Here is a 20,125-nt window from a genome sequence, read left to right as displayed (position 1 = left end):
ATTTAGGGTAATTTGGATGTTAGTTGCAGCTTTATTGCGGCATAATTTTTTGTTAATTGCAGTGTTACAAATTGGAATCCAGATATAAATGCTTGAAAAGAGTGTAATTCGCCTCTACAGAGCTAGCTGCTGCTCTCGCTTTCATGTCCCTAAATGTTCAACCTGAGCTTAGATAAGATGCTGCAATCTTCAATCTATGTTAGGCATGAGTTTGTCTTTTTACCAAGGCACACCAGCCATAGGTTTAAATTTGTTAACAACAGGACATATCTTGAGATATTTAGTCAGAGGTCCGAATGCTTTTCGTATTTAATTATTGAATAAAATTCGTACATAATATCTAAATGCTAACGATGATACAGAGCGGAGAGAGATGAGATAAGTACTGGATCATATTCACTCCTACACCACCACGTACAGCAAACCTAATTTTCATCTCTATTTTCATCTCTACCACCCCTAAAATCTGTATTCATCTGGATACAAATTAAAACAGATTTCGCAAAATTCATCCCACTGATATCCCCATTCAAGAGCTACATAAGTTAATATTCCACATGCTTGGTTATAACTCCATACAATCAATAACAATATTTAACATGTTTTAATAAAAAAAAACCCTACAAACTAATTAGTATAAAACGTTCTATACACAATGGGGCGAGCTTTGCACAAAGCCTTCAACGGATGAGCTTTAGGCATGGTGCCTCCTCTTCCTTCAACCATATCAATCACTTTGCCATCAATCCTTTCCCACTCAAAGCATTGAATCAATGCTCCTAAGGTTAACCCCACCACTCTTTGAGCTTGCCCTGCTCCTGGGCATGCCCTTCTTCCTAACCCAAATGGCATTAGCTTGTGAGTCCCTAAATCATCATCTCCCCCTAATTTCTCATCATTCTCAAATCTCTCTGGCTTGAAACTTGTTGGGTCCTCCCATGAATTTGGATCCCTATGAATAGACCATGCATTTACCAACACGATCGTGCCACGCGGAACATCGTATCCACCAATGGTGCAATCACTAGATGGCACGTGTGGGAGCAGAAGAGGGACTGCAGGGTATAATCTAAGTGTCTCATGTATAATACTTTGAAGATATTTCAGCTTTGGGAGGTCCGATTCATCGATCAGATTTTCTTCCCCTATCTCACTGTCTATTTCAGCTTTAGCCCTCCTCAATACTTCTGGATGGTTTAGCAAATTGGACATTGCCCATTCTAAGGTCACTGCTGATGTATCAGTTCCTGCAAATATTAGCACCTGCAAAATAACCATGCTTGTTATTTACATGGCGATATAAAGAATCCTATTTATATTAACATGGTTTTTTATTATTGAAACGATGGAACTAGAAGAAAGAAGATTTGAACTAACCAACATAAGCCCTTTGATTATTTCATCAGTATAGTAATGAGGATCAGATTGTTGCAAGTTAAGAAGATGATCGATCGTACTATTATATATATTATTATTATTTTCCAGCTTCTTATATCGGTGCTCATCTATCAACTTTTGCAACAATCTGTCCATCTTTTCCCCAAGCTTCTTCACCTTCTTCTCATACCCTTCAAACCAATTCAACACAGGCATGAAATCAGAACGATTTCCCGATCCCGCATAGCTAGCCGTCTGTTCTATAAGCTCCCTAAATACGCTCGCTTCATCGTCATCCATCACTTCGTCTCCGTAGTACCTCTTCCCCGCAAGCATCCTCATTATATTATTGAACGTCAAGTCATGAAGCATGGACTTGAGCTCCACTATTGCAAATCCTCGACGCGAGTCACGCGACAATTTCACCAACAACCGCCGGACCTCATCTTTCCGGATGCTCGCAAAGGCATTGAGACGACTAGACGAGAAGATTTCAATGGCGCCGATGCGACGTAAGTTGCGCCAATGATCACCGTAGGATGAAGATGTAATTGTGGTGTAGTTGTAGCCTAAGTACTTCCATATGATCAAATTGGGACGATTAGCCAAAAGTACATCGTTCTTGGTGAAGCATTCCTCCGCCGCGGTGGAAGATGAAACAATCACCACAAGCCGAGAGCCAAGGCGAAGGGAGAAGATTGGACCATATTTTTGAGAAAGAGAATGGTAGAAACGGTGGACAGGAGGTTTAAGGAGGTGGAGGTGGCCGAGTATGGGGAGTGAAGGTGGGGATGGAGGGAGGTTTTTGGGGAGTTTCTTTGACTGGAACAACAAGTTTAAACAAAGGAGAAGGAAGATTAGGGAAAGAGATGAGTAAATAATTGTTGTTACTTCCATTTGAGATAAGCGTTTATCAATTTCAGCAGAAATTGTTTTATATATAAAAGGGAATACGAGTGTTATCAATAAAATAATGCCAATAATGTTCAAGTGGATGGACTTATGGTGGCCAGTATTTTTATATTTTATGGGACCTCCACTAGGTGATTTTTTACATTTGTGCATCTTTGTTAGCGTAATGCCAAATATTCACTCCGAAAGAAAAAAAAGACAAATTGACATTTATGGTGTCCTTTTCTTTTGTTTTTTTCTTAATGCATACATGTGAATTACAGCTAGACGTCAGAGCATACGTTATAATCTTCTCATTATTATAATTTCACCTTTATGATTTAGAATATCTAAATTAACTATTTTATGTAATTTAATAAAGTTTAAACTAGTTCATGACTCATATGATAAATTTGTTAATTATATATATATATGAAAAAAATAGGGAAGACAGACAGATACAATTTTGTAGTTTTCGCACAATACTTGTTCTAATTGGGGCGAGGATGAGTATAAGTTTAGAAGGTAGCAAGCGGGTGTGGATCTAAGCAGTCATACTCATCGTGGATAGTGGGTAGGTGATGGGTTTGAGACATTGTCTGCCCCACATTCGCCTGCCCCACATTCGCCTGCTCACTAGCTACACACCATATAAATTTTGGACCATAATGAATTTAGGTATAATTTTAGAGACTATTCTGTAAATATTAAAGTTTTATTGGACATGATTTGTAATTTAACCAAATCTTAGGCTATAAACATTTTTAAAATTAAAGATTGTCATTTCTTCTATATCAAATTGACGGGTATGGGTGAATACAGATGAGTACAAGATGAGTAATGAGTATCTATTTGGGTAGTGGGTGTGGGGATGAATTTGAGAATGTATCCACGTGAGCGAGTGTGAGTTTAAAAATTTTACCCATCACCAAGGTAGGTGGATATACAAAAATATTAAATGAGTATGGGGATGAAAGAAGGGGTATCCACACTCGTCCCATCCATTTGCCATCCTTATAAAAAAAAGTTTGATCATATAATAAAAGTTTAATTATTTATAAATTAACATAACGATCATGAGATTCATTGAGTGAGCTTAATGATGAAAACAAATGTTATTCTTCTTAGAGGATTCAAGCTTGAGTAGTTTTATTTGCAATGTGTGTATATGAGTGTAAATGAACTAGGCTTGAACTAATTATTTATAATAAAACACTTATGTTCGTTTGTTTATTTTTAAAGGTGTCCTTGTTCAGTTCGCATTCGTTTAAATTTTTAATATCATGTTCGTGTTCATTTATTTATTTATTAAGGTGTTTGTTTTCTTTCATTTAACTTTCACGAACATGTTAATTTATATGTTTTGTGAACATGTTCGTTTAGCGTTTGTGAACATGTTTGTTTGACATTCGTTTATATGTTTATTTTGGTGTTCATTTATATATTTGAGAACATGTTCATTTGAAAGCAAAAAATGGTAAACCTACGCCACTACCGCTTAAACTCCTTAAGCTTTGTAGTTTAAACTCCAAATTTCATGTTGAATTTAGTCCCTACATTCATCGATTTTCAAAAATGTAAAAAAAGTTAATGAGCTTTGAAATGAGCTTGTTGAAGAACGTAAACGAACGGCTTATTTGTGAACATAAATGAGCCGAACACACTTATATTCATTTATTAAATGAACATAAAGATTTTGTATATACTCATTTATTTAGCTTAATAAACGAATGTTATATGGACGATTCATTAACAATTCATCGAACGTTCTGTTCATTTACACTCATATGTGTGTATAAATTGTCATAGACTAAGAAAAATTCTAAAAAAAATAATTCATTGTAATCATCTCATAAAAATAAAAATATATATAATAGTTATTTGAATGATATAATTCAGTTTAGGTAAATGTTTGTTTTCTATTGTATATTTAAGAAGAATTAATGGTACGTGAGGCCCTCGAACCATTTTTCCCAAAAAAATAATAATATGGCCCTCAAACTATTTTTACAATTTTTAAGCAATTTTGTATGAAATAGGAGTTGAGGGGTCAAAAGTGCAATTTTCCCCTTGATTGTTTTAAAAACTGAAACCCCTCCTTAAATTTATGTTTTTCACGTGAACCACCCCTTACTTAGCTCACCAAATACTCTTCCCATCTTCTCATCATTCTTTCTTCTTCATCCTTCCTAAAGCGTGAAACTCAAAGAAATTCAAGCCTAGTTGGATCAATCCATGGTAAGATTATTAACCCTCATCCTTCTAGCTTCATTTTGAGCTTCATTTCACAAGTTTTTAAGCATTGAACCAAAAATGGGTTTGGAGAAGTTTAAGGGAATCAATGGATTCTAGTTATGATTTGGGTTATATGGAGTTTATTTAGTTTGCATCCAACCGCTAGATGAATTAGTATTCCCTTTTCTCACTTTTGTTTAGTGAAGGAGGTAGGATAAAGCTCTCAAGCTAGAGGAAAAGAAAATTTGAACCTTGGTTGATTGGGGAGAGTCCTAGCCATTAAGGAAGCAAGGTAACACATTCACAACTCTTCTATACCATTAGTGAGTCATTAGAAGAGTAAGATGGTATAATGGTTGAGTTTGAGCATGATAAGCATTCTCATGGTAGATTTTATGTTTTAGAGTTATATATGATAAAAGCCTTATTTATGCTCTTTTGTATTTGCATAAAACATTAATAATGTTTAGGGACCTCTTTAGGGTTTTTGGGATAGGAAAATAAAGATTTTCGTGAAAAATTGGTTCCTTATGCAGGTCGAGTCAGTATCAAGACTTGTTCTTCATTTCTGGGAAAAATCATGATTTTTTGGGAAAAATTGGTTCCTTATGCAGGTCGAGCCAGTAGCCTTTTCAGTATCGATACTTACATAAAGTATTGATACTGAGTCAAAGGTATCAATACTTAAGGGTCAATATCGATACCAACAGTTTGTTTTGGGCAAGAAAGTCAGTTTTTAAGGGAATTACACTCGAGGTACCCAACACTTCAGTATATCATTAAATAACACTACAAGTGTGAACATTAATGATGTTTAATCACAATTAGAAACGAGATAAATTAGGGTGACATAAAACTAGCCTTGATTGATGTTCGGGAAACGATCAGGACACCCGAGTTCATTTGGAAGTATAGAATAAGTCCGGATAAATCCTTAGGTTGTGCGCGATGCACTTTAAGCTGAGTAGCTTGAGCGCAAGCTCCGACACTCAAGGAGTGGACTAATCGAGGGTGTTGACCGATGCAGGAATTCTGAGCACCATCCTCGGTAGACTAGAGGGGTGTGTGAGCTCCTAGATACAAAACTCTCAATCGCACCATGATGTCTATTATAGAGTATAGAGTGCAGTATACAAGTATACTCACTATTGTAGTTTATCAATTAGCTTCAGCATGTCATGAACACTTTTAGTATGACTTAGTTGTTAGTGTGACACGGGGCTAGTTAGCTCAACGTTTGGAATTTGTTTCCTTACGTATGTTAGTCGAGGAAAAGTCTGAGGACCTTTTTGCCCGCAGTTATCCAGATCATACTAGTGCAGAGTGTGTCTCATGTTTTTCTTTAGAGGGCATGTATATTTGTAAACCCCATTTTGTATATTAAAGTTGTAACTTATTTTAAACAGTGGTCTGTATGATTTGAATTATTATTTTTGGGAGCTCCTGATGTAAAATCTTGTATTTAAATTGTGTTTGATTTATCTAAGCATGAGTATTACAAACGGTTGTTTTAAATGGAAAGTTAAAAAGCAAAATTTTAGTTAGCCACTCTGGTGGTTCTGTATGGTATTCTAATCGGTCGACTGTGTGTTGTACTGATCTATGGTGTTATATTTTTGTTTAATATAAACCTAGAGATTTTGTGTTTAATTTTGATTTAAGGTTGTGTTCTAAATTTTATTTTTAGTTTTGGTTTAAAGTTTTTGTTTAATTTTCTGTTTGATAACCGGAAAAGTTTATGTTCCAAATTAAAATTTTTGAGCTTGGTTAAATAAGAACTTTAATCTTAAATTTTTGAGTGGATTCAAGGTAAGTATAATATCATAATAACCCGGAGTAGGTAAGATCATGAGTAGATAAGATAATGTGAAGAGGATCATTTCTCGATTTAGGGTTGAAGTGGCCAAATATATATATATATATCTCTCGGAGTAGATAAGATCATGTGAAGAGGATCATTTCTCGATTTAGGGTTGAAGTGGCCAAATATATATATATATATATATGAAAACTATAGATTTTAAAAAACTATATACATTATATATTTTCAAAATCATATTATATATATATACACTATATATTTTTCAAAAACTATATATATATTTATATACTATATAATAAAAATCCTTAGAGTAACTCCGAACAAAAATGGGTGTCTACATATGTATTATAATAGTCACTACAAGAAAATATACCTTTAATGACACACGAACGATGACACACGCTAATTTATGACTTGCAAAAAATGTGTGTCATAAAAAATGTCATGTTTCTTAAAATCTGAACGATTTATGACTTACAATAATGTGTGTCATATTTAATAGTCATAATCCAAAAAATTTACAAAAACACAGAATACATTTTTTAATTGTGTGTTATCTCTAAAATTCATATTTTAATTTCCCCATAATTTTCATTTTCCCGCTTCTTCCCCCCTCGATAATCAGTACACGCCTAATGTTTTCCACTCCTTTCATTCTCTCCTTTTCTCTCCTGCTTTTCATCTCAATTCTCTTCTTCTTGTTAGGCCCGAGTTTGAATCCCCAGCCTCTGCCGCCCATTTCCACCTCCGATGAACTCGAGGATCTCCGTCTCTTCCACCGCGGCACCGTTTCTCCTTCCGCCTCATCCTCACAATGATCCCACTCTCTTGTTCGCTAATGCCCGTGCGATTTATTTTCTTTTGTTTTCTGTTTAGTTGCATTTACAACTTTAAACAGACAAATCGACCCTCTTCTTCTTCTTATTTGGTTTTCGACCATTCGTCTATGGCCCTCGACTATCATTCCAAGTCCGACGATGCCCTTACTCCCGCAGCCGCTAATTTATCTCGCAAAAAGGCTATCCCACCTCAACCCACCAAAAAGCTCATCATCAAACTCGTTAAAGGTTTGTGTTTCCTTTTAATTGATCTCATTTGTTGTATAATTTATTATATGGGTTTTTTTTATATAAGATTTTCTTATTTTCAGTTAATTAGATAATTTGATCTTAGGAATTTAGTGGCTTTGGTTGTTGGGTCATTTTTGGAATGAAAAAATTGGGGATTAGAGGAGGTGAATTTTGGAAACTACGGATTTTGTTTGGTCTTAAGATCTTAGGATAGGCAAATTTATGTTTATTGCTTTTACTGTTATACTAAGCTAACACTAATTAATTAAAATTGGATTATGTCATTTAGGCTGTGTAAATTGAAACATATTTCTTTGTTAGCATATTTGATGCGTGCTTGCATAAGTATAATAAGTTACTTCATCTTTCCAAACAGCTAAATATGGATTTTAGTTAGCAGGTATTGATATATCATATTAATAAGTCTACTTGCAAGGAACTGTAATCAGGTTTGAAGTATTTTTGGTTTTCTATGCAAATCTGGTTATCTATTGTTTATATGAACTAATTATAAGAAACTAGAACAACATTGCATTTGCTAACAATGATAATACTTTGAAAATATACTCATAAGGGTTTCTGATTCAACTTTAACTTCTCCTGGCTCTCTGTAGCAAAACCGACATTGCCTACAAATTTTGAGGAGGAAACATGGGCAAAACTGAAGTCGGCCATTAATGCTATATTTCTGAAACAACCAGATCCTTGTGACCCGGAGAAGCTTTATCAGGTAAGTCTCACTTTTTCCCCTTTCTCTTTATTTTGATTATGTAGCCATTTGTAGTGTGATCAATATTGACCCTTGGAATTGTAGTTGAAATGTTAATTCTAAAATAAAATAAATTTGGACATTATTGTTTGAAATTGTTTTAAAAATTGTAATAATTATAAATGTTTGTTTAAATTGATATTATTATGATTTAATGAAATGATAATAGCTAAGACTGCAAACCAAACAAACGTTTAATAAATCATTCGTAAATTGTTTAGCGAGAAGTTCATTTATGTTCGTTTATTTATTAAACGAATAAACATTAACAAAATTGCGTGTTCGTTTAATTAAATAAACGAACAGGAACAAAGGGCTCGTCCGTTTATTTGCATGTTCTCCTTCTTGGATCAACGTAATCTTTGTAATGCTGCCATGATTTGTAGGCAATGGCGATCAGCTAGTGCTCATGAGGATTTTTGGAGGTGTTTGAACTTGGAAAACCGGAATATATCTCTTGAACAATGTGAGTCTCAGATTTTCTCAATATCTTTACTTAGTTCTCATTTATTTTAAACAATCTACTCCAAACAAAGTTTACAAATTGCTTGGAGTCGACACTATTTTTTAGATAATAAAATTATATGGGTATTCGATTATAATATTATTTTGCAAGAGAAAATGGTACATTGATGTAATGAAACTGGATGCCATACTGCAATAACATTGCATTTTGATCTTGTAGTTAATGACATTTGTCAAAGATATCCAAATTCCACTGAAGTGAACCTGAGTGGCACTCCTAGCATGCAACTTCTTGTTATGAAAGTTGTCCATTCATCACGATAATATTTTGTTGACATATTTTATGTTCTAATAAAATGAATTTTGCACAGCCTCTTATTAATGTGTATAAAAATTTCTGATTGGTAGAAATCTTAAGGCTTTAACATTGGGAAAAGGGCTACTAGGGGATGCTTTTTTCCATGCATTGATTGAGTGTGGTATGTTAAGGAGTTTGGATGTGAATGATGCTATTCTCGGTGATGGTGGTTAAGAGATACTTATTAACCATGATAGGTTATGTGATATGAAAGTAACTAAATACCGTGTGATGCGCATATCCATCAGGTGAAGCAAAATCTAGATTTGATTGTAAACTATATTTTGATGTCAATCTGTTCTTCCGTTATGCTAACATCTGATCTTTTGTAGGTTCCCACTTTTAAAGAGTTTTTCCTTGAAACGTAGTAATATGGCACAAGCAGCCCTTAATTGCCCCCTTTTACAGCTGCTTGATATAAGTGCATGCCATAAACTTACAGATGCAGTAATTCGTTCCGCAGTGACTTCTTGCCCTCAATTAGATTCTTTAGACATGTCAAATTGTTCGTGTGTTAGTGATGAAGCATTGCAAAAAATAACTCGCTCTTGTTCTGTTCTCCATGTTCTGAATTCTTCATATTGTCCTAACATATCTCTTGAGGTCAGTTTTTGCAAATGGTTAATTTAGTTCTAATTAGTGCCGCTTTCTATGAAGTCTGTAAGACTACCAATGTTAACGATTCTTAAGCTTGACAACTGTGAGGGTATCACTTCAGCTTCAATGGGTGCAATAGCATACAATTATATATTGAAGGTTTGAATCATTTTTCTCTTATATAATGCTGCTACCTAGATGTTTTTTCTATCAGAAGATGGAATTTTCTCATTCTCTTAGGCAGAGTAAAATAAGGGCATTAACAGACCGTTCACTTAATCAGGAGATAGAAAAATCCCAGTTCTGCGATTACTTGTTATATAATGTAAGTGCTTAATTTTAATTTTAGTAAAACACAATATATTTAATCATCGTACTTATCTAATGTTAACATCAAAATATGTCAGGTAAAAGCCTTAAATTGTTTCTTTGGTAACTGCTAATAGATAAGAAAAGAATCTATTTGTTTCCTCATTTACTGCTGAATTTGTTGTCAATCACTTCGACAATATTCATATGATCTTCTGTTGCAATATTTACATAAAACGCAATCCACTACAATGCTTGGGGTCATCAATGAACACATTAACTTTCAAGGTGATGCCATTTTCATTGTTCATATTCTGCATGTTACGTATGCAAAAGAGGTGTTGTTTGAATATTGTTTTCTTTGTTTCCTTGCAGTTTCTTCTGGGGAGTGAGTTGCTGAACTGGTCTTATAATTATACATGGATTTAACAGATATAATTCTCCTTCCATTAGTGAAAGTAAAAGGGTTATTGTTGCCATCAACTCTATACTGAATCCTATTTGTACTCCACTTAAATACGCATTTTCATACTTGTTCACATATTTCTAATATTTTTTTTAACTTTGAGCTTCTTATACTTCTCATAGTTACTTGAAGATTCCCTAGAAGAACGCTTGGAGAAAGCTGGAGGTTTGCTTTCTGATTCTGAAAAGATAGAAGAAGAGAACAAAGAGGGGGATGCAGATGAGACTATGGTACTTTTTGCTGTAAAAGGTTCTGTATTCATTATATTCCTTCAACTTTTGAATGAATATATTTTGCTTTTGTTAGTTTTTAGATGTTCAAGTTTACTGTAGTAGGATTATGAAGTTACTGTGTGATTAATGGCTGAATCAGGTTTTTGTTTTTTAATTTGTTTTTATATGTTCCTTGTATCGACAAATGATTACAATATTTTTTATAACTTAATGTGAATATATTGTATGCAAATGGATTGCTTATATATAAAAATGATATATATATTTAGTATTATGAGGCATTAAATGTGATTTAGTTTGATTATTTGTCAATCTACAATATATATAATTTACGAAATATAATCACGACACACGAATGTGTGTCATCTTCATTTATGATGGGGGCTTCAATGACACGCAATGTAAGTCATACATGCGTGTCATAAATTTATGACACAAAAATGTGTGTCATTTTCATTTATGACGGGGCTTCAATGACGCGCAATGCTCGTCATAAATGCGCGCCATAGATTTATGACGCACAATTGCACGTCATCTGATATTTATGTCGGTGGCTTCAATGACGCGAATTTGTGTGTCATCTGCACCCATAGATGACGCGCATTGCACGTCATTAAAGGGGTTTTTTCTAGTAGTGAGTATAAGGTTATCATAACATATGACACTCCTACTCATCTAGCCCACAACGTTGATACTTTGGATGCAACCCGGGTCACTCATGCATTAAGAACGCACATCCAAATGACCCCTCGATGGATAAATACCTCAACTAAAACTTGTTTGACATACGCATCAAGAACGTACATCCAACTAATCTACAACTCTAGAATATCTGAATGATTTTAGGTCACAAGAGCATTATATCAACATTCGACTATCATTACTTTAAGTGACTTGGAATGACTCTTAGGATATCCGAATAACCCATCAAACACATCAGACGATCGTCATAAATAAATAACTCAAGTGTCCTCTTTATTTCTTGAGTGTCAAGCAAAGACATAATTTTATAAAAACCTCTTATCATAATGTTCTTATTCTTTTCAACACATCATTAAACTCCATGCTATTAATCATTCACATATTCTTAAGTTTCCAATTTTAAGTTTTTAATTGATAGACTCATCACTCTCAAGCTCTTATAGATAATTCAATGTTCATTAACCAAATTCCACTGATGGTATAGATACCGACACATAGCTATTGATACTCTCCTTGAATACCGGTACCTAAAATAGCCTTAAAGTTTACTTAATAATCATTATTGTCAATATCATGCCTTGAGTATCGATACTCACCTATGGGGTATCAATACTTCCTTTAAGTATTGCTACCAAAACTAGCCCCAATATTGGTTTAAAATACCCCTAATATTGATACCAAGTCTTTGGTATTGATATAAAACGAACAATATCGATACCTTATGAACATGCATCGATACCCCTTAAAAAAATCTACTTTTTTTCCTTTGAATAATAGTGTCGATATTAATTCATATGGTACCAATACTCAAACTCATAATTGGCTTGTTTCACATGAAAATCAACCCAAACTCATCCAAAACAGTTGGTTCAAGGACTAATTTGATTAATAAAGCTTATAGAAGTATTGAGGGATCATAAAAAACATAATATTCATTTATTTCTAACGTCCAAATCTTTCTCTACAATCTATGAACACCAAAACCAAACAATATGCTCTAACCGCCTAATACAAGCAAACAAACTAATGTATATGATCTACAAGTAGTAAGGTGGAGTCAAGGGTGTGTTACCTCAACTTCTAAGCAATTCAAAACCTTTATAGCTCACCTAGAGCCGAATCCTCCCTGCTCTTGCCCTTGGGGCTTTCACACGACACTTTCACTAATCCAAAGCCACAAAAATTATTTCGACATTGAAATGATTATTATAACTGGCTAAAAAACAATTAGGTTACATATAATTCGAATGAAAATATTGGAGGAACTCTTGGAGCTTAAGCTTTTGTAAAACCCAAAATGAGCTCATGGTCACTATAGAAGAAGATGATGAGCTTATCTTGGAGCTCATAATTCATAGATCATGATTCTTACCTTGGATTTTTAGATTGATGTAGAGGAAGAAGAAAGATTGCAGCTTTGTTGTAGTTTTTGCTTGAGTAAATAGATAAAGGAAGATGAAAATGGAGAGCTATGAAGGATAAAGTTTAGGCAAGAGAAGAAAAAAGGGGCTATGCAAATTGCCCCATAAAGTTAGAGCAAGTTAGATTAAAATCCTACTAAATTAGGCACAATTTTCTTTATTCAGAAAATTGCCCTCTGGGTCCCCTCTTCCTTCATCTCAAGTTCAAACCCCTCTTCTATCACCAATTAAAATGATTACTCACACGATTATACTCAAATTTGACCCAAGGAAACTCCATTCTATGATCAATCAATTCAATTGAACCTTGATTCAACACTCGAATGTTGACCCAAAAATTCGTTTCGTTACAATCGTGATAGCCCATTTGTTGCCATCGACACTAAGTAATTTATCCTAGATTAGGGTTGGGCGAGTTTGAGATGCTACTTCTGCATTAGTTCCCGTCAAGTTTTTTTCTATTCTCATCTTATGATTTGCTAAGAGTATAAAACGTAAAATCATCCCATTTCAAAATTTAAATCATATAAATCTTTATACAATTAACTTGTGAGAATAAAAAATTGATTATTATTTTCTATTTATTATTATTGATTTTTTTATTTATATAATTAAAATTTAAAATAAACTTCAAAATATTAATTATAATTTAGCATAAATAAAAGAAAGAAAAATAACAAACATTTAATATTAAGACGAACAAGACTTAAAAACGTTTAATAAGAAAACGTGTTAAAATATTAGTATAAAATAGGACGAATTCCGCAAAAACATGTATTAATAACATCCCAATACAAGTGCTTCAGAAGTTATTATTCCATTTGCTTCATTATAACTAAATACAATCAATAAAAGTATACAACTTTTTTCTATAAAAAAACTCCAACTAATTAGTATAAAAGTTCTATCCACAATGGGGCGAGCTTTGCACAAAGCCTTCAAGGGATGAGCTTTAGGCATGGTGCCTCCTGTTCCTTCAACCATATCAATTGCGTTGCCATCAATCCTTTCCCACTCAAAGCATTGAATCAATGCTCCTAAGGTTAACCCCATCACTCGTTGAGCTTGCCCTGCTCCTGGACATGCCCTTCTTCCTAACCCAAATGGCATTAGATTGTGAGTCCCCAAGTCACCTTCTCCCCCTAATTTCTCATCATTTTCAAATCTCTCTGGCTTGAAACTTGTTGGATCTTCCCATGATTTTGGATCTCTATGAATGGACCATGCATTCACCAACACGATCGTGCCACGCGGAACATCGTATCCACCAACGGTGCAATCACTAGATGGCTCGTGTGGGAGCAGAAGAGGGGCTGCAGGGTATAATCTAAGAGTCTCAAATATAATACCTTGAAGATATTTCAGCTTTGGGAGATCCGATTCATCTATCAGATTTTCTTCCCCTATTTCACTGTCTATTTCAGCTTTAGCCCTCCTCAATACAACTGGATGGTTTAGCAAATTGGACATTGCCCATTCTAAGGTCACTGCTGATGTATCAGTTCCTGCAAATATTAGCACCTGCAAAATGACCATGCTTGTTATTGACAAGGCGATATAAAGAATCCTATATATATTAACATGGTTTTTGATTATAGGAACGATGGAACTTGAAGAAAGAAGATTTCAACTAACCAACATGAGTCCTTTGATGATTTCATCGGTATAGTAATGAGGATCAGATTGTTGCAAGTTAAGAAGGTGGTCGATTGTACTATTATTATTATTATTAGTATTATTATACAGCTGCTTACACCGGTGCTCATCTATTAACTTTTGCAACAATCCGTCTATCTTTTCTCCAAGCTTCTTCACCTTCTTCTCATACCCTCCAAACCAATTCAACAAAGGCATGAAATCTGAACGATTTCCCGATCCGGCATAGCTAACCGCCTGTGCTATAAGCTCCCTAAATTCGCTCGCTTCATCGTCATCCATCACTTCATCTCCGTAGTACCTCTTCCCCGCAAGCATCCTCATTATGTTATTGAAAGTCAAGTCATGAAGCATGGACTTGAGCTCCACTCTTGCAAACCCTCGACGCGAGTCACGCGACAATTTCACCAACAACCTCCGGACCTCATCTTTCCGAATGCTCGCAAAGGCGTTGAGACGACTAGACGAGAAGATTTCAATGGCGCTGATACGACGTAAGTTGCGCCAATGATCACCGTAGGATGAGGCTGTAACTGAGGTGTAGTTGTAGCCGATGTACTTCCATATGATCAACTTGGGACGATTAGCCAAAAGTACATCGTTCTTAGTGAAGCATTCCTCCGCCACGGTCGAAGATGATACCACTACTACAAACCGAGAGCCAAGGCGGAGGGAGAAGACTGGACCGTATATTTGAGAAAGACGGTGGTAGAAACGGTGGACAGGCGGTTTGAGGAGGTGGAGGTGGCCGAGTATGGGGAGTGAAAGTGGGGATGGAGGGAGGTTTTTGGGGTGTTTCTTTGATTTGAACAAGTTTAAACAAACGAGAAGGAAGATAAGGGAAAGAGACGAGTAAAGAATTGTTGTTTCTTCCATTTCAGATGGGCGTTTATCAATTTCAGGGGTAACTGCTTTATACGTAAGTGGGAATATGAGTGTTTAAGTGGATGACCTTTATGTGGTGGTCAGTTTTTTCACATTATCTTAAAGAATTATATCTTGTTCTGATGAGGCACATGGGGCCTCAAGCAGGTGAGTTTTCACCGTTGTGCGTCCTTGTGGGTCCTTTTCTTTTTTTTCTTAATGCATGCATCTGAATTACAGCTAGACGTCATTGCATACGTTATACTTACAGTTTATCAAGCGAGTAGATCGCGAGTTATGGCGTGCTTAATTTGTGCTCATTAAAAGTTTTATTACTTGACTCGATTCGTTGCTCGTTAAGTTAGTTATTAATTATGCTCGTTACTCGTTAAACTCGATATTCGTCATTCATCAAGTTAACCGAAATTTACTTTATTTTTTTAACTATAGATAAAATTTATTCTTTTTTTCTGGGCAAAAAGAATTTATTTATTAAACATAAACGCCTTAACCTTGAATATGAGCCTGTTAAAAACCTCCTTAATACTATGTGGAGAAAAGAGTATTCACACCCATGGGAAAACAAATCTTCAACTCGACTGTTAAACCAAACTAAACAAAATACAACACTATAATACCTCGCTTATAACCCAGCTACAAGACCACCACACATGGCCAAAAAATTTTCAGCATCCATGCACCCAACAATATATAGCTCCAGCAATCAAAAAACCAAAATCATAACTATCAATACTAACAATCACATCAGAAAATATCACAGAAAGAACCAGAACCCCAGTCACTTACCACCAAGCTTTGACCAACTCTCTTCTAAGCATACCTTCAATTCCCACCTGAGAGAATAAGCCATTTCCTCTTCGGTAAAAAATAAAATGATTGAGATGAATGAACTCAATTTTCCGCCTCAGTCTGTACACTTCCAGAAGCATAGACCACCGTTCCATTGCCGATGAGGTGGAAATTCCACCCAATCCGTAGCTATTTCTGAGTCGCCTTCCACCATGAACTCCCCTGCACCCAACTCCTTTTCTTCAGTTAGAACTTCCAACGATATTCTAATGCCCGTAATGACCGAAAAATCAATCCCCAACTTAACCGTTGATCCAAGAACATTAGACGAAGCTCCCCATTTGCCTTACACAGAACTCCATCACACCAAGTTAGACGTTCATACATCACCCCAGCTTAATATAAACATAAATTAGTAAATTTAATTAAAAAAATTATCAAAAGAATGTATGAAGTAATTTTAAAGTCTAAGCTTCAAAGTAACAATCTACAAATATATTAAAATAAAAAATTAACGAGATGTTCGTGAACTTATCGAGTCGAGTTGGACTTTGTTCGACTCAACTCGTTAAGGTCTCGAGTCTAGTTTTTACCGAGTCAAATTCGAGCTACTCAACTCATTAATCACCCCTAGTTATACTATTTTAATTATTTATTCTCTGTTCATTGCTGAATTTTTTATCAAAATCTTTTAATGTGAACTTATTATTATTTAAAATTTATTATTAATAAAAATATAAAAATAATTCTAAAAAAATTTAATCAAATAATTTTTAAATATATATTTTATGAAATTTAATTATTTAAAATAACTATGATTAAAATTTAAAAAAAATTGATTTTAAAACTCAGTAAGAGACCATCTTAATAATATAATTTCACCTTTATGATTTAGAATGCATAGATTACTAACTTTATGCAATTTAATCTGTTTAAACTAGTTCGTGACTCAATGCATGTGTTAATTTTATTTATAGTTTTTTATAAAAAAATTTAATCAAATAATAAAACTAATGATTTATAATTCAATGGTAAAAAGATATTATTTTTTTTTAAAGATTCGAGTTTGAGTTATTATACCTATAGGGTGTGTATGATATTAAATTAAAATTCATAATTATAGCACATATTTTTAATGTATACTATTATGATAAAATATGACATAAATTAAGTTACTGATTAATTTATAAAATCACAAGATATTAGAAATATTACAGACATAAAAGTGTTTAATAATAATAATAAAAAATTATCATGATATTATAGTTGATAAATTAAAATATAACTTCAACGCGATATCAAAATTTTTAAAAATAAAGTTCTTACATAGTATCCAAATACAAATAATAATGCGAGACGATAACGATGAAGGGATACAAGGTCATATTCACACCCGTACCATTATCCATGACATGTTTAATTTTGGTATAATGATAAAAAAATTCTAAAAACGATAAATGCTCTAAAATATGAATCTTTTTGTCATAAACTGAAACGTTGGTAACAAAATATTTCAAAAAAGAATAAGGGAGGAAGTAACTATTTAGTCAAACATTAGGTAATATTTTGCTCTAAAATAAAACATTGGGAACCAAAATACTTAAAAAAAAATAGAGACTAAAAATAACTATTTAGTGAAACGCATAAATATTTTTTGACATTATTTATTTAATTTTTATCTCCAATTTTTTTACCTTTACCACATGTGAAACCCGTACTCATCCCATTTAATCCGGTTGGGGTGTAAACGAGCTAAGTCGAGCTCGAGTATTATTGAGATCAATTCGACTCGAAAGCTCTGAAATGGAGATCAACTCGACTCGAAAACTCGCGAGCTTAAAATTTTTAAGCTCGACTCAAACTCGAAATCCTGAATTGAAGCTCGTGAGCAGTTCAATAAAAAAAAACTCTTAAACTTAACAAGATTGAATAATCAAACTCAAACTTAAATATGAACCTTAAATACATGAAAGCCTTATTGTATTTTAAAAAAAATCAACACATAAATGTTAATATTATTAATAATTTATTTTTTAATAAAATCTTAATATATTATATTTTCGATCTGCTCACGAGTTTTTCGAGCCGAGTATCAAGTAGCTCGTTTCGGCTTGTTAAGAATTTGAGTTGAGCTTGAGTTCGAGTCGATCTCGAGTAACTCACGATATGTCTCGTCTCATTTACACCCCTATAATTAGGTATGAAATAGGACGAATTGCGCAAAAAATGGTATTCATCATTATAACTACGTACAATCAATAAAAATATTTAACTTTTTCTAATAAAAACTCTAAACTAATTAATATAAAAAGTTCTATCCACAATGGGGCGAGCTTTGCACAAAGCCTTTAACGGGTGAGCTTTTGGCATGGTGCCTCCTTTTCCTTCAACCATATCAACTGGCATGCCATCAATCCTTTCCCACTCAAAGCATTGAATCAATGCTCCTAAGGTTAAGCCCACCACTCGTTGAGCTTACCCTGCTCCTGGACATGCCCTTCTTCCTAACCCAAATGGCATTAGCTTGTGTGTCCATAAATCATCATCTACCCCTAATTTCTCATCATTCGCAAATCTCTCTGGCTTGAAACTTGTTGGATCCTCCCATGATTTTGGATCCCCCCTAATTTCTCATGCATTCACCAACACGATCGTGCTACGCGGAACATCGTATCCACCAACGGTGCAATCACTAGATGGCACGTGTGGGAGCAGAAGAGGGGCTGCAGGGTATGATCTAAGAGTCTCGAACATATAATACCTTGAAGATATTTCAGCTTTGGGAGATCCAATTCATCGATTAGATTTTATTCCCCTATTTCACTGTCTATTTCAGCTTTAGAGCTCCTCAATACAACTGGATGGTTTAGCAATTGGACATTGCCCATTCTAAGGTCACCGCTGATGTATCAATTCCTGCAAATATTAGCACCTGCACAGCATTCATGCTTGTTATTGACATGGTGATATAAAGATTCCTATCGATATTAACATGGGTTTTGATGATTGAAACGATGGAACTTGAACAAAGAAGATTCCAACTTACCAACATGAGTCCTTTGATGATTTCATCAGTATAGTAATGAGGATCAGATTGTTGCAAGTTAAGAAGGTGGTCGATCGTACTATTATTATTGTTGTTGTTGTAATTTTTATTATTGTCCAGCCTCTTACATCGGTGCTGATCTATCAACTTTTGCATCAATCCGTCCATCTTTTCCCCAAGCTTCTTCACCTTCTTTTCAAACCCTCCAAACCAATTCAACACAGGCAAGAAATCTGCAGGATTTCCCGATCCGCCATAGCTAACCGCCTCTGGTATAATCTCCCTAAATTCGCTCGCTTAATCGTCATCCATCACTTCATCTCCGTAGTAACTTTTCCCCGCAAGCACCCTCATTATATTATTGAACGTCAAGTCACGAAGCATGGACTTGAGGTCCACTCTTGCAAACCCTCGACGCTAGTCACGCAACAATCGAACGCCTGCAAAGGCGTTGAGACGGCTAGATGAGTAGATTTCAATGGCGCCGATACGACGTAAGTTGCGCCAATGATCGCCATAGGATGGGGATGTAAGTGTGGTGTAGTTGTAGCCCAAGTACTTCCCCATGATAAACTTGGGACGATTAGCCAAAACTACATCGTTCTTAGTGAAACATTTCTCTGCCGGGTGGAAGATGAAACCACCACCGCAAACCAAGAGCCGAGGCGAAGGGAGAAGATTGGACCATATTTTTGAGAAAGAGAATGGTAGAAACGGTGGGAAGGAGGTTTGAGAAGGTGAAGGTGGCCGAGTATGGGGAGTGAAGGTGGGCATGGAGGGATGTTTTTGCAGTGTTTCTTTATTTGAAACAACATATTTAAACATAGGAGAAGACAAGGGAAAGAGACAAGTAAAGAATTGTTGTTTCTTCCATTTGAGATGAGCGTTTATCAATTTCAGCGGTCCTTGTTCTAATGTCTCTACATTACGAGTGTTATCCAGGAAATAATGCCAGGAACGTTAAATCACATGGGGCCTTTGTTAAAGTCAAGGAAATATGGCAGCAGCCGGCTTCTATTGTTTTGTCAAAGTTT

The 20,125-nt window shown here is 34.8% G+C and overlaps 2 protein-coding genes across 2 annotated transcripts; both read right to left on the bottom strand.

Annotated features, from left to right (window-relative positions):
- Window positions 1–612: 612 nt before the first annotated feature.
- On the bottom strand, window positions 613–19,337 carry LOC120171065 (cytochrome P450 81D11-like). The gene is made up of 3 exons (XM_039178865.1): window positions 19,294–19,337; window positions 1,378–1,567; window positions 613–1,263 (listed from the first exon to the last, which is right to left on the bottom strand). Exons 2-3 carry the CDS (start codon window positions 1,531–1,533, stop codon window positions 628–630), a joined length of 792 nt encoding a protein of 263 aa, XP_039034796.1. The 5' UTR covers window positions 1,534–1,567; window positions 19,294–19,337; the 3' UTR covers window positions 613–627.
- On the bottom strand, window positions 1,730–15,270 carry LOC120171064 (cytochrome P450 81Q32-like). Its single transcript, XM_039178864.1, has 3 exons — window positions 14,351–15,270; window positions 13,597–14,236; window positions 1,730–1,855 (listed from the first exon to the last, which is right to left on the bottom strand). The coding sequence occupies exons 1-3, from the start codon at window positions 15,245–15,247 to the stop codon at window positions 1,800–1,802; spliced, it is 1,593 nt and encodes a 530-aa protein (XP_039034795.1). The 5' UTR covers window positions 15,248–15,270; the 3' UTR covers window positions 1,730–1,799.
- Window positions 19,338–20,125: the final 788 nt, after the last annotated feature.

The sequence above is a fragment of the Hibiscus syriacus genome, unplaced genomic scaffold (assembly GCF_006381635.1).
Source record: "Hibiscus syriacus cultivar Baekdansim isolate YM2019G1 unplaced genomic scaffold, ASM638163v2 tig00111810_pilon, whole genome shotgun sequence".
In the NCBI taxonomy this organism is placed as follows: domain Eukaryota; kingdom Viridiplantae; phylum Streptophyta; class Magnoliopsida; order Malvales; family Malvaceae; genus Hibiscus; species Hibiscus syriacus.
Note: the sequence above shows the minus strand (reverse complement) of the source record. Positions and strands in the feature narration are given on the sequence as shown.